The sequence below is a fragment of the Hoplias malabaricus genome, chromosome 2, assembly GCF_029633855.1.
Source record: "Hoplias malabaricus isolate fHopMal1 chromosome 2, fHopMal1.hap1, whole genome shotgun sequence".
Classification (NCBI taxonomy): domain Eukaryota; kingdom Metazoa; phylum Chordata; class Actinopteri; order Characiformes; family Erythrinidae; genus Hoplias; species Hoplias malabaricus.
This window is the reverse complement of record NC_089801.1, coordinates 59,481,193-59,496,882: the sequence shown is the minus strand read 5'-3', so window position 1 is coordinate 59,496,882 and position 15,690 is coordinate 59,481,193. Positions and strand designations below refer to the sequence as shown.

At 39.1% G+C, this 15,690-nt stretch overlaps 1 protein-coding gene across 1 annotated transcript; it reads left to right on the top strand.

Annotated features, from left to right (window-relative positions):
* The first annotated feature begins 417 nt into the window (after positions 1–417).
* On the top strand, positions 418–13,397 carry LOC136686637 (adhesion G protein-coupled receptor E3-like). The gene is made up of 14 exons (XM_066660537.1): positions 418–469; positions 5,026–5,151; positions 5,837–5,995; positions 6,143–6,180; positions 6,349–6,444; positions 6,841–6,994; positions 7,199–7,315; positions 7,651–7,832; positions 8,740–8,907; positions 9,551–9,757; positions 9,917–10,146; positions 10,304–10,370; positions 10,750–11,025; positions 12,414–13,397. Exons 3-14 carry the CDS (start codon positions 5,884–5,886, stop codon positions 12,507–12,509), a joined length of 1,743 nt encoding a protein of 580 aa, XP_066516634.1. The 5' UTR covers positions 418–469; positions 5,026–5,151; positions 5,837–5,883; the 3' UTR covers positions 12,510–13,397.
* The last annotated feature ends 2,293 nt before the right edge of the window (positions 13,398–15,690 follow it).

Genomic DNA, 15,690 nt, shown 5'->3' with positions numbered 1-15,690 from the left:
GATTATATTCATATAGCACTTTTCAAGAACCCTGATATACTTAGAGTTTTAGAGTACACAATGTACTGTTCTGGGTATTGAATCTGTACCTATGCTTTGGCGAGTGGAATACTGGTTGTTGTTGTTGTTTTTGTTGTTGTGGTGGTGGGGATGGTGGAACTGTGGCAAATTTAATAGAATTACATGTTCACACTCAAACTAGCAACACATTAAGTGTTTAATGACACAGACAACAAATATTTAATAGAATATATTTTTGTGGTGAGAATATTATAGATAGAATTTGGAGTACAGGAGAATATTGCAATAAAAATGTGTGTGTGTGTGTCCATTACAGATGTTAATGAGTGTTTGAAGAATTCCTCTATCTGTGGTCCCTTTGGTTCATGCAATAACACACCTGGCAGTTACATCTGCACTTGCCCCAAGGGCTACCAGAACCAAGGCAACAGGAGTTCCCCCTGCATCGGTGAGGGCCTGTAGGGCTGGAGTTTAACACTAACACACTCCAGGAGTGATGTCCTGTGAAATTAAATCATTTTATATTGTATATATATATTTATGTCTCTAATATAACACTATTAACACTCGTGGTTCACAGAAGACATATCCTACCATTCATTCATTCATTCATTATCTGTAACCGCTTATCCAATTCAGGGTCGCGGTGGGTCCAGAGCCTACCTGGAATCATTGGGCGCAAGGCAGGAATACACCCTGGAGGGGGCGCCAGTCCTTCACAGGGCAACACAGACATACACACACATTCACTCACACACTCACTCACTCACACCTACGGACACTTTTGAGTCGCCAATCCACCTGCCACGTGTGTTTTTGGACTGTGGGAGGAAACCGGAGTACCTGGAGGAAACCCACGCGGACACGGGGAGAACACACCAACTCCTCACAGACAGTCACCTGGAGCGGGACTCGAACCCACAACCTCCAGGCCCCTGGAGCTGTGTGACTGCGACACTACCTGCTGCGCCACCATGCTGCCCATATCCTACCAACAAACTACTCATTTTATTTAGGAAAATATGCCTCAGTTCAGTTTTAATGTTTTTCTTTTCTTCATAAAATGAATTGCTACTGTCAGAAATCCATATGATATACAGATCTAAAATCAGTTGTAATGTATAGGCACATCTGACAAACACACTACAACCTTCAGTGTCCTGAAACCTTTAGTTTCATTTGAATTATCATAATTTGATAATGCAACACTATGCTACTGTGACACATCCATATCACAGATAGATCTAACATCATTTGTAGTGCACAGAGACACATCTGACAAACACACTACAACCTTTACATTGTGGAAAATATGCAGGTCGGCCTCCATGGTCACGCTGGTCATGCTAGTCAACCGGATTGGCCTTGCTTGGTTAAGTTAATGATGCCTGACCAGCTAAACCATCTCTCTTCCACGTTTCAGATATAAACGAATGTCAGAGAGACGAGCCTTGTTCCAACAACTCCAACACCAAGTGTGTAAACACTCTGAGATCATATGAGTGTGTGTGTTTACCTGGCTTCCAGAAAGTAGCAGAAAGTGATACCTGTTCAGTTAAGAATATAATTTATCTTGTCTAATGCCTCCCACATCACTGTACAAAAATAGATTCAGAATTAAAGACATTTTGGATTTCTGTTTCATATTGACTATTTTGGAGAAACAGAGTAGGACCGAGTGACAGGAGAATTTCACAGGAATCTGATAAGAACATTCAGACGTATAAAATTAGCTCAAAGAGGAAGTTCCATTTCTTTTCGTGGTTTGTTTCTCCAGTTGAAAAAAGGCCAGAGCAGATGAATGGCTCCATAGAAAAAGAGGAAATATGTTCTTTCTGCTAAAACTGAGCTGTACTAACACAGACTCCTCTCTTCTTTCACTCATTAGTGTTTATTTGACTGAATTCCATCAATTCACAGCTATGTTCCAACATCACTCCGCACTGTGTAACACTCAGCTTTCTTCACTGAGTAGAATCTCTTTATTAATTCCTGTCATTTCTGAAGAAACACTGTGCGAGTGAGTGTCTACAAACTGCTGGAAATGATACACAACCTGAGAGCCTCCTCACTCCATGTGGTTCAGACTGGCGGTCATTTATTCATTCATTGTCTGTAAACCTTAACCTACCCGGAATCACTGGGCGTGAGGCAGGAACACACCCTGGAGTGGGTGCCAGTCCTTCACAGTTAGGCCAGGGTTATGATGTAAATTAGACACAAGTTTGTCATAATTTCATTTTAACTTGTTTTTAACAAAGTGCAACTACAAGCTGCATTCTGACTTTTACAGTATTAATGTATTTTTTTATTTATATTGGAATACTCATGAAAATAATACTTGTCATTATTATATGGTAAGCTATTATTATTTTGATTAATTTAATGTTATTGCTGTGTGTCAGGCTCACGGGGGTGCGGACTGACTGAGGCGGACGCACTTGCTAAAACACGGACAGTTTAATATAACAAAAGATATAACAAAATGAAGACAAGCTACAAAGGAAACAACAAAACGAGGATTTTAAACTACTGGGACAGGAAATACACAAAACGACAAAACTAGGGAACAAACATGACCGGACTAGAAACGGGAGATAAACAACATGACACAACTTGAGACAAAACTATGAGAAGCCGTTCAGGAAATAATTATAGCGTTCTTTGTACATATATATTGGTTTATGGAGAAACTACTTGGTTTAATGGCACATACATTGGTTTTAAACTGTTGGTTTGTATATATCGGTTTGTGAGTATATATTGGATTATCAGTTTATACATTGGTTTCCTAGCATATATATTGGTTTGTATGTATTGGTTTGTTGGTATATATATTGGACTCTCAGTACATACATTGGTTTTTGAGCATATACATTGGTTTTCCAGCGTATATATTGGTTTGTTTATATCAGTTTGTTGGTATATACATTGGTTTGTGGGCGCATATATTGGTTTTTTTATATCGGTTTGGGGGCATATATTTTACACACACACAAAACAAGCCATAAACATGTACGAAATCTTTTCTTTGTTCCTTTACTCAATCAACGTTTGGTTTGTTTATTTAATACTAAAGGTCTCTGCAGTTTAAAATACTTTAAAGAATTTTTATACATTATAAAACAAATAAATAGTAGGTATGTTAAACACATGTTTAAATATGGCATATTGAGCAATTATGTACAAAAAAATAAAAAAATAATAATAAATGTGAGGCTGAGTTTCTGGGGGGACTGTCAGGTTCTTAATCACTTTGAGCCAGCACAACTACACATCCTAAGACAATTTCCCCCTGTAAGGAAAACATGGATTTAGCCTGGCCTGACAGAAATGATTTCATACTTTAAAACTTTAAAATTCCCTCCAGAATCTCAGTTTCACATTCATTTTGTTTTTTGGTGCACAATTGCTTAATATGCAACGTTTCCAGATTAAAATTAAAGTATCATATAAACAAACCAAACGTTGATTGAGTAAAGGAACAAAGAAAAGATTTCGTACATGTTTATGGCTTGTTTTGTGTGTTGTGAGGGTAAACAGTTTGTTACTTCCTGTATTTAGCGCTATTCATTAGTCCATGAAGCGTTAAAAGCAATGTGCGCAGCATTATGTACACATCGAACAGTCCCTTTCGTTCACCGCGGCTCTGCGAATCAGGAGCTAACTTCAGCGTCGTAGAAAACACATTGTTGTAGAACGTAATCCAATCGGCTAGTCTGAGCTTTGTTATCTTTATTATGACCTTTATTTAGTATTTATAATCGCGGAGCTCGGTCACCGGGCCACTCGGTTTTATTTGGAATATGTCAAAAGTTTGTCCAAACTGAGGTTCATTAAAACCGCGCAGCACAATCAAAACAGGCTACTCGCTGAACAGCACTGAGCGGCAAATTTCTACCATGCAGCACAGAATCCAATATATATGCCCACAAACCGATATATGCCCACAAACCAATATAAACAAATCAATATATGCCCACAAACCGATATACAAACCAATATATGCGCCCACAAACCGATATATGCTCACAAATCGATATACAAACCAATATATGTGCCCACAAACCGATATATGCTCACAAATCGATATAAAAAAACCAATATATGCGCCCACAAACCAATGTATATACCAACAAACTGATATAAACAAACCAATATATACGCTGGAAAACCAATGTATATGCTCAAAAACCAATGTATGTACTGAGAGTCCAATATATATACCAACAAACGAATACATACAAACCAATAAATATGCTAGGAAACCAATGTATAAACTGATAATCCAATATATACTCACAAACCGATATATACAAACCAACAGTTTAAAACCAATGTATGTGCCATTAAACCAAGTAGTTTCTCCATAAACCAATATATATGTACAAAGAACGCTATAATTATTTCCTGAACGGCTTCCCATACCTTAAACATATAACGAGGGTGACGAACCAGGAGGCGGAACAAAGGCGGGACTAGAATAACAATAAACATAGCCATGTGCTAAAAGAGCACATGGCCGGAAAAACAGACTTGACGAAACGAGGGCGTGGCACTATGTTTAAGGGAATATCTTTTTAATGAAAAATTCAGGAAATGTATACTTTTTGAATTGTGTATAAAAATACCTGTAAAATGATTATTAATAATAAGACAAAAGATTATATTCATATAGCACTTTTCAAGAACCCTGATATACTTAGAGTTTTAGAGTACACAATGTACTGTTCTGGGTATTGAATCTGTACCTATGCTTTGGCGAGTGGAATACTGGTTGTTGTTGTTGTTTTTGTTGTTGTGGTGGTGGTGATGGTGGAACTGTGGCAAATTTAATAGAATTACATGTTCACACTCAAACTAGCAACACATTAAGTGTTTAATGACACAGACAACAAATATTTAATAGAATATATTTTTGTAGTGAGAATATTATAGATAGAATTTGGAGTACAGGAGAATATTGCAATAAAAAAAATGTGTGTGTGTGTGTGTCCATTACAGATGTTAATGAGTGTTTGAAGAATTCCTGTGGTCCCTTTGGTTCATGCAATAACACACCTGGCAGTTACATCTGCACTTGCCCCAAGGGCTTCCAGAACCAAGGCAACAAGAGTTCCCCCTGCACTGGTGAGGGCCTGTAGGGCTGGAGCTGGAGACTAACACACTGCAGGAGTGATGTCCTGTGAAATTAAATTATTTTATATTTTATATATATATATATATATGTGTTTCTAATATTTCTCACTGTGAGACTGTGGTGAAATACTGTAACAAGATTCAACTTGTTTCTATACAATTCTGCTAGTTTTAATTAAGTTTATCCAGTGAAAGTGTCTCATTTCAATGACTGAGAACAATGAGCTCCCAGTGACATGAGACATTTCCCTTGGATAAAATCATTGAAAGAAAGTGAAATACACCAATTCAGTTCGTCTAGACAATGCTCATATCAAACTTATAATTAAAAATATTCAGTTTATTAACTTGATTTAAGATTATTTCACTGAGGAATCTGTCATTTTGTTTCAGTGCACTACTTTGCTTCTTACTCATGCTGATTTCTTCATATTTACAAATTTACAACTCCCTCATTAACCCATTAACCCTCATCCAGCTCAGTGGTCTTTTTTTAGTGTAAATTATTTTTCATTGTCAAGGTTTGTTTCAGAAAACGGATCAATTTAGGCCATGTTCCCATAGTTACATTACACCTTCACAAACCTGGCATATTCAAAAAAACACCAAAAATAGGTATCTCCTTTTTTGGTTAATTTTGTTTGCTAAACCATTTAAACATCTCTCTCCCTCTCAGACACTGATGAGTGTAAGGAACAAATCTGTGGAGAATATGGAACCTGTATGAACTCACCAGGCAGCTACAGCTGTAAATGTGATCCTGGATACACTAACTACGGAAACAACCAGAGCAAATGCACAGATAAGAGAAGTGGCAGAAGACTCTGGAGCACAAGTATAGATTACGCTAAAAAAACAAGTAGTTTCTGGGCCAATGTGTATATATATATATATATATATATACATATCTCATGGGTATACATAATACATTTGATCTGATGTGTGTGTGTGTGTGTGTGTGTGTGTGTGTGTGTTTACACAGAACTGAAGTGTGATAAAGTTAACACCACACCCACAACGGTAAATCATCACCTGTTCACATTTCTGTCTTTACTTCAAAATTAAAAATAATTATTCAAATATTCAAACACATTTCACTCAAGAATGCAATCTCTCTCTCTCTCTCTCTCTCTCTCTCTCTCTCTCTCTCTCTCTCTATCTCTCTCTCTCTCTCTCTCTCTCTCTCAGGCTGGAGTGGGTAAACTGTTGAGTCTGTTTGTGTCGAGTTGTGAGTCTCTGAGAAATCACACTGCTCCACAGCTCTCAGGAGAGTCTTTACTGCAGGTAACAAGCCTCATTATTTATTGCAGATTTATTGCAGGCCATTTCAAGTACAGTGACCTAAATATAAAAAAAAATAAACAGAGGATACCAGCTCAGCAGTACAGTCCACTAGTGCAGTCATCGGTTCTGGATTGTTATGTGTTCTCATTGCTCCTGACCACATCTGACCCCTATCACTGTGTCTGAGCTGATGTAGTCATGTTCAAGCAGGAAATTACAGACATTTCCAGGACAGGAGGTTCATCTGGAGCATGGCTGAGAACTGGAGCTTTAATCCATATGTGCTGAGTTATTTCACAGCTAGAAAAACTTCCCATATTTTACACACATCAGTACAAGATATTGAGACACACACACACAGATCTCACACAGCTTTGTCCCTGTGGTGTGATTCAGGACCTGATGAAGATCAGTGATGAGGTTGTGTCCAGTGGAAATATCAGTGACCGCTCCAAGTTGAGTGAGTTCCTTGGAGTAATGGAGAACACACTCCGTCTCATCGGACCCCAACTCAACGAGTCTGTCACCAGAGTGGAAAACAACATCTCAGGTACACACACACACACACACACACACACAAACACACACACACACACACACACACACACACACACACACACATACACAAATTAAGCTGGACTGTGTTCTTCTGTTTCTCATTGTCCAACCTAGCAACTGTTGCTATGAAAAGACAAGTTAGTGGGTGGAGCATGGGGCTGATTTTCCTTGTTGTCATGACATTTCTTCCACACAGAGATATGGCTTGCGGTGAAAAAGGATGTGACTCCACCCGCTGGCCGTGTGACTTTAAACACCAGTGATATCCATCTCAACATCAGCTGGAAAACTGTAGTGGGGGAACAGTATCCAGGTAAACACACACACACACACACACACAATTCATTCAATATCTGTAACCGCTTATCCAGTTCAGGGTCGCGGTGGGTCCAGAGCCTACCTGGAATCATTGGGTGCAAGGCAGGAATACACCCTGGAGGAGGCGCCAGTCCTTCACAGGGCAACACACACACTCACACCTATGGAAACTTCTGAGTCGTGCTGCGCCGCCATGCTGCCCCTACACAGACACACACATATTCAATTCATTGTAGAAACACTGCATAGACTGTGTTCATTTTGGAAGAAAAAGTATTTGAAAAAAGAACAGAAACAGAGTTAATCCCTTTGTCCGGACACTCTCCTCAGGTTTTGCCTACGTGGGTTTGGTCAGTTATAAAACTCTCAACACTTCAGTCCTGGAGGAAACAAATGCTGGAGGCAGAGCCTCTGACTACAACCTCAAGTCTCCAGTGGTGACAGTCTGTGTCAGTAACAAAAACACAGAACGCCTGCCTGAGCCTGTTACATTAACCTTCAAACACCAGCAGGTAAACACACACACACACACACACACACGTTCTGTTTCCAATTTCAGGATCTGCTTTCATTTCAATTTTATTCCGTTTTAAATATTCATTTATTCATTCATTATCTGTAACCGTTTATCCAGTTCAGGGTCACGGTGTGTCCAGAGCCTACCTGGAATCATTGGGCACAAGGCGGGAATATACCCTGGAGGGGGCGCCAGTGCTTCACAGGGCAACATAGACACACACATACACACACATTCACTCACACACTCACTCACACCTACGGACACTTTTGAGTCGCCAATCCAACTACCAACGTGTGTTTTTGGACTGTGGGAGGAAACCGGAGCACCTGGAGGAAACCCACGTAGACACGGGGAGAACACTGCTCTGTGACACCACTCAGTATCCTTCAATTCATATTGCATAACAGATGCCACCATAACCGAGACAGATCTCATGATATAAACCAAGACGAGCCCAGCTCAGCAAAACCACTTCTCTCTACAGCCTCCACAGTGCAGAATAACCCACATCACCGGTTCCACATTCACTTGTTACACATACTCTCTCTAAGAACAGGTCATGGATTAGAAATGGTGAAGTATTCTGCACTCCTCCCTGACCACAACATTCAGCTCCTCAGACATTGGTCTTACCAAGAATAGCATAACAACATTCACAAATTCAGCATCTCCAATAAGCCTCTGAGTGGCTGATGTCATTGTACTCAGGAGTTCTTTTGGTGCCTGTCTTACTGAACCCCACCCCAGGTTTCTCTCAGTTCTCCTCCCATCTCTCAAGATCAGCTTGGTCCGTGTGATCCACAAACACAATTGAACACTGATTCCTCGACTTACCAGCTGCTACAAGAATTCTAACAATGCATGGTATAAGAGACTCATGACTGCTCTCTTCTGTGTAGGAAGATATCTCTGAGAGTAAACCCTCCTGTGTGTCCTGGAGCAACACTACATGGACTAAAGATGGCTGTGACCTGCTCCAGTCCAATATCAGTCACAGTGTGTGTTCCTGTGTTCGCCTGTCCTCCTTTGCTCTCATCATGCAGATAGGACAGTGCCCAGATGATGAAGTAAGAGCAACTATAGTTGTACGTACAGCAATACATTTAAGATAAAGCAGGAGAAATAACATTACAGAAAAATTAAGTGTGCCTAAGTGTGAAGGTCACCAATGTGGACTTCTGAGCATTAGATTATAAGAACATTAGAGCTACCCTGCATCACCAGCCCAAGCCCACTAAAAATGTGGAGCAGGTGAAACCTTTTAACCTTTGTGTTAATGTTTGGAGATGCAAAGATGCACTCTACTAAACACTAGAGAAACACACAGAGACAAAGACCAAAAGGCAGCTACTAAATGAAGCAAAAACTAACCTAGCTCCATAATTAAGAGACCGAGTAGGAATCAAATACTGGATTAAAGCTGCTTTTGTCAAAAGTGTATTTATTTTTTTATTCTTTAAGAATGTCATGCCATCCCTTCTCACTCTAAGTGTAACACTTAGTCTATCTCCCAGGATGCTCCAGGGAGTCAGGAGGACTGAAGTGAGAGTTCCTGCACCAATCAGGGACTTAAATACCCCATGAAAATGTGCCATATAATATATATATAATAATAATTATTATATAATATAATTCCATGTGCCATATATCAACTCTAGAAAGAAGCATTGTAGTGGCTGTTATAACAGTTTCCTGAGTGTTGTTTTTCAGAATAATACTGTGATGATGGTGATTGGGATCCTAGCTGTATCAGTGGGGATGGTGTTCCTGACCTTATCCCTGGTGACCTTTGTTAATTATCAACGGAACACAAGACTGACCAACACCGCTCTGATCAACCTGTGTTTAACCCTGCTGCTGGCTCACCTCCTCTTTCTGCTCACACAGATATTCCTGCGTTACATAAAACCTCTGCAGGTGAGTGGAATTACCTTTTTAGGGATACTACAGCCTGCATTAGGCTTGCTTTAATGACCTGCATGCCTCATGTGTGCTTCTCTCTCTCTCTCTCTCTCTCTCTCTCTCTCTCTCTCTCTCTCTCTCTCTCTCTCTCTCTCACTCTCTCTCTCTCTCCAGGTGTTGTGTGCAGTGCTGGCAGGTGTTCTACACTTCCTCTTCCTCTCTGCTTTTGTGTGGATGTTCATTGAAGCTGTGCTGCTCTTCATCCATGTGAAGAACCTCACTAAGTTAAGATCAAAGAAGGAGGGGCTTAACTGGAAATACCTGGTGCTGGTTGGATACATTATTCCTCTGGTTGTGGTGGGTGTGTCTGCTGGACTGGTTCCTGATGGATACGGCAGTGAACAGTGAGTGTGGAGTGGGGCCTCTTTGATCAGGGGTGGAGTTCAGTTAATTGAGTTAATTTTGAGAAAGACATAATCAAAATGACTAAAATAAAACAGGTCTCAGGTTTAGGAACTTGATTGTGTGTGTGTGTGTGTGTGTGTGTGTGTTTCATTGTAGATGTTGGCTTAAGAAAAATAAAGACTTTCTGTGGAGTTTTCTGGGGCCCGTGTGTTTCATTCTCATTGTAAGTAAATTATATCTTATATAATTATATATGTACATTATATATTATACATTTTAAGTTTCTAATTTGGTTTTTGAGAGCAGTCCCCTCACAGTCTCATGAACAGACAGAAGCACACCGTACATGAGGTCTTGCTGTGATTTAAGATCTCCTTCCTCCAACTGAAAGAGGGTCATATAGGACCGAGGAAAGTACTGGAATATTGTAGCTGTAGCACTAATTAGACATTTCCACAAGGTATAATTGGACAGATAATTAAGGCATCCTGCCCAGTGATTGGTTGGACTAGTAATAAGAATTGTATGTGTCAGTTCTTACTGGCCCAGAAGGGGGAGCAACAAAGATTTTTTAGAACAAATTTTTTTTTTCTTTTTGTCAGGCCAACACACTTCTCTTCCTGAGCATCTTGATCATCATGACCTCAACTCTGAAAAAAGTGACGAGTGAAAGTCTGAAAACCAAACGAACTGAGCGTGACCAGCAACTCTTTAAAAGTGTGGTCCTGAAAACCATGATCCAGTTCATCATCCTCGGCTGCTCCTGGGTCCCTGGGTTCTTCACAGGCTGCAGTAAGGTGTTGGAGATTATCTTCCTGCTCCTCAACTCCCAGCAGGGAACATTCATCTTCCTCATCCACTGTGTCTTCAACCAAGAGGTCAGTCTGTACCTGCTCCACCTTAGGGTCAATCCAACTGACCCACCATTTCTCAACAAACCCCAAAACTAACTTGTTACTAGCTGTGTGCTAGGATTATGAATGAGGAATTAATAAAACATTCACATAAATATAGCAATGATTAAATGAAAAGAATACATTAAAAACACTTCCAACACTGTGTAGTATTACATTTATCAACATTATATTCCTATACTCTCTATTTCATAGATCCTAGCATAAATTTGTATGTGTCCCAAAAACACTTGAAGTAACAGAAGATTAGAATTATTTGTCAAGGTTCATTGGAAAATTGGAAATTTGTGTTTGGTAGATTATTTCTTTGTTGTTGCTCTTTGGAAATAAATCTTACACAATGGAAAGTCTATTAATTTCCCTTTTCAATGGTGCCACATTTGTGGGATGAGCATTTTTGGGATGAGCAGTAGAGTTGAGTATGTGGCTTTCGCCCATGAAAAATTTGCCAAATCCTCTCTGCCAATGCCAAACAGCTTATTCTACCATTGACTCGTTTGGTGTGTGGTGGACTGGATGATTGAAATTTGAAGAAACAAGACATATTGACAGTTTAACCATTTATTCATTTAACAAACAGGAGCCTCAGTAGCATGTGGAAGAACCATACACAGCCACAACAGCCTGGCATCTCCTCCTCATGTTGGTCACCCGCCTGGTTTGGGATGGCATCCCATTCTTAAGCCAACATTTGTCACAAGTCAGCCAACATGGTTGTGTTGGTCACTCTGGCACCAATAGCACGCCCAAGCTGATCCCACAATTGTTCAAAGGGGTTGAGGTCAGGACGCTGGCAGGCCATTCCATCCTCTCCACTCCCAAATTCTGGAGGTAGTCTCTGATAAATCCGACTCTGTGGTGGTGAGCGCTTTCATAAATTAAAGGAGGAAACATTTTGGTCCCAGACGGTGGAGATATGGAATTGCCACTGGTTGCAGAATGTCATCATGATGTCTCTCTGCATTGAGATTGCCTCCAATGGTGACAAGCCTCGTTTTTCCAGTGAGGGAGATGCCATCCCACACCATCACACAGAATAAGCTGTTAGGCATTGGCAGAGAAGTTTTGGCAAATTTTTCAGGGGCGCAACCCACATACTCAGCCCTACTGCTCATCCCACAAATGCATCTTCCTTACAAATGTGAAACCATCTAAAAGGGAAATTAACAGGCTTTCCAATGGTATTAGATTTATTGCCAGGAAGCATTGTTACAACAAATTGTATATATATATATATATATATATATATATATATATATATATGTTGATAAAACATTATATATATATATATATATAATCTACGCTTTCCTCGTTCACACTCTGATTACTCTTTTTATTCTTCTACTTTCAAGGTGAGGCTATTGTATGTGAAGTGGTGGCGAACTCTCTGTGCAACCTATACTCCAAAAACTGAAGAAGATCCTGATACCACAACATCAAAGTTCTAGATTTAAGAATTATCCAGCTTCTTCTGGTTAATCACTAATTGTTTATTTCAGTGATATTGGCTTATTCAGAATCTTACTAGTGTTATTCCAGGATTAAATTGATGATGTTTTTGTATCTATATGCTGCCCCTTTGAAAAATTATCATGCTATGTTGAAAATACAAAAAAAATAGTTGCCCCATTAAACCCAGAAAATCATTCCCTACATCCTTTCTTTTGTCTTATATTCGTAATTGGTTAAAATCTAAATACTTAAACCTAAATTGTTGGTACTAAATCAACTACCTTTCTAAATTACATCCTTCCAGTTGGTAACACTCTAGTTAGCCCATTTCCCTCTGAGTGAAATCTTGGTGTTACATTTGACTCATACCTCCCCTTTTCTACTTTTATTAAAGCTCTGATGAAATCTGCTTTCCTCCATCTTTGCAGCGTTGCCCGACTTTGCCCTGTACTCACCCTAAAGCTGCTGAGATCCTTATACATGCCTTCATCATCTCTGAATGATCTAGATTACATCACTGTAGTACTCTATTCCATGGCTGTACCAACCAAAAAACTTTGTCCTCTTCAATACGTCCAATTTCTGCAGCAAGAATATTGGTGTCCACTAAGAAGTCTATTCATATCTATCCCATCCTTTAACATATACTCTGGTGTTGAATCACACAATGCCGCCAACACAAAAACCTCCTGCTAACCTTTAAAGACTTGCATGATCTATCTCAATCTATTCTGGTTATATCCACTTTTTATAAGAAAAGTATTTATTTCCCTTAAATTCAAAAGTGCCCTTGGGTTCTTTAAACAGCACTATGCATGTTAAATAAAGCATAATAATCTTCATCCCTTTCTAGTGCATTAGATTTATCATTTATAATTAATCGTTTATTATTATTTACATATCATTATTTCATTTTTTTTAATGTTTTAACTGCAGAATATTTTGGATAAACTGGCAAAACACAGTTATTCCATGATTTAAGTCCAACATTGAAACACATTTCAAGCATTTAAACTCACAAGAAATGAGAGGCAGCTGGTCATGAAGCAGGCTTTCCCAGTCAACTCTAAGAGGATGCAGATGGTTTCTTATTTGCTAACTTTTTTTCACCTTAAAATGGTGCTGCAGTTAGAATTTGCTTTTTTAACACCCAACATTTAAAAAAATGCCGTGTAAACACCCTGAATGAAAAATACACACAGCATATAAACCACAACACCAAACAATCAGATTCAGACTCAACATCCCCAAACCTACCAATAAGATGTAGATTACTACATCTTTTCTATAGGAGCTCTATTTCAATGAGATTTATGAGAATTTTCTGTCCTGGTAGAGTTAAAAGGTATAATAGTGGTTTACCTCACATTCTCACAAGAAATGAGAGGCAGCTGGTCATGAAATTGTATTTGAAGATTTAAGGTAAATAAAGTTTCTCTGATGGCTTTTAAGGTAATTGCTATGATTTATTTCAAGTGGTTGCTTAGTTATTGAACTATTAGTGTTTTCAAACTGGGGTCAGACTGGGACTCTTGACTAATATACATTTGTCATGTGCCATAATATACATTTACAAAGTGCCATAAGAGTTGACTGGGTTCTCACTGTTCCAGCTGCTCTATGGACAGGAGATATTGGGAGTTTTGGAAAGTTTCAAATAAACCTGTGATGGACAAAACACAGTTTAGAGGTTCAGTGTCCTCTTGCATATCTTAAATATTTAGAGAAGAGGATGAGCATGATAGAGATGTTCCAGGGCTTAGAGCAATAACAGAAAATTCTACCAAACTGTGGTATGAATAGGAAAGGTTATTTTGCCAATGAAAGAAATAAGCTTGCTAGTGAATTTGCAGTGAACATAGAAGGTCATGTATAAAATTAACCAGACCACACATCAACTGTTAGACACTGTAAAAACTGTTGGACATTAGTCATTCCACTTAAATATATGTTGACAATACACTTTGAATTACATGGAACAGAAGCAACATTTCAGCGGCGAATCCAGAAATGTAACTACTTGTTGTGTAGACGCAGACTGCAATGACTGTGATTGGTCAGAAATCTGAGGACATTGTTTATGCAGAACCAAAGAACGGAACATGAACTCCTATCCTCCACACACAGAGACACAGACAGCAGCACATTCACTGTGAGAAATTTCCTCAGACATGGTATGAGCTTCAAACACAGCTATATTCAAATAAATATCTGTTAAAATCATTGTAACTTTAAGATTACCTGCCCCTCTGTTTGCCTTTGTGTTGAAGTGTGTGTTTTGATGCTCCCTGGTGTTGTTTTCCTTACATTGCTTTTGTACATCTTGGTCAGAGATAAACCATTCTTTAGTTTCCTAGTTGATTAGGTCTAGTTTTCTTATTTCTTTGGTGTTTCTTTCCCATGTTTTCCACCTTAATCTTTTCTCTTTGAGATATAACTTTGATCATTCATGCCCATGATAAGCTGGGTTCTAGACGCAGGGGGATACATACACTGTACTGTAGCAATAGTTTAATAGTTTAATAGTTTAGTCACTGGGGTTTAAATGCACTGGTAAATATAGTCCCATGGCAGTGGAGCTATGTCGAAATCATACAACACAGACATAATCTCTTACTATCTGTCTTTAACATACTGTTGTCACTGATGCTAAAGGAAAGACGTGTGAATGTCATCTTTGACATTTTCTAGAGAAAGAGGAAGCAGCTAAAGCAGAGTGAAAGGCACACAGACATTCCAGTCAGAAGTAGAATTGACCTCTGTGGAGGATAACACACTCACACAATCATAAAAAACAATGGACTGGAGTTCAGTTCTGGAAGAAGACCCATCTTCACCATCTTCCTAATCTGTGGTCGGGTTTTTTGCTTCAAACTGAAGATGATTTATATTTAACTTTAAGATTACACAGAAACATATGGTTCAGATTTTACATCACAACAGTGGTCAGTACATCACTGTCTCAGAGCGAAAGGTCCTTCATCTCTGAAGAGAAAAGCTCTGAAGTTATCAGTTTGAGAATCAGTGATGTGAGAGAAGAGGATGGAGTTTAATAGTGTGCAGTGTGGATTTTAGGTTAAGGTTTAGAGTTAGATCAGTTTGCCTGTCTGGGTTCTATCAGATGTTTCGAGAGTGTCTGACCACAAATGACTGCACAGAATTACTAAAGATATTACT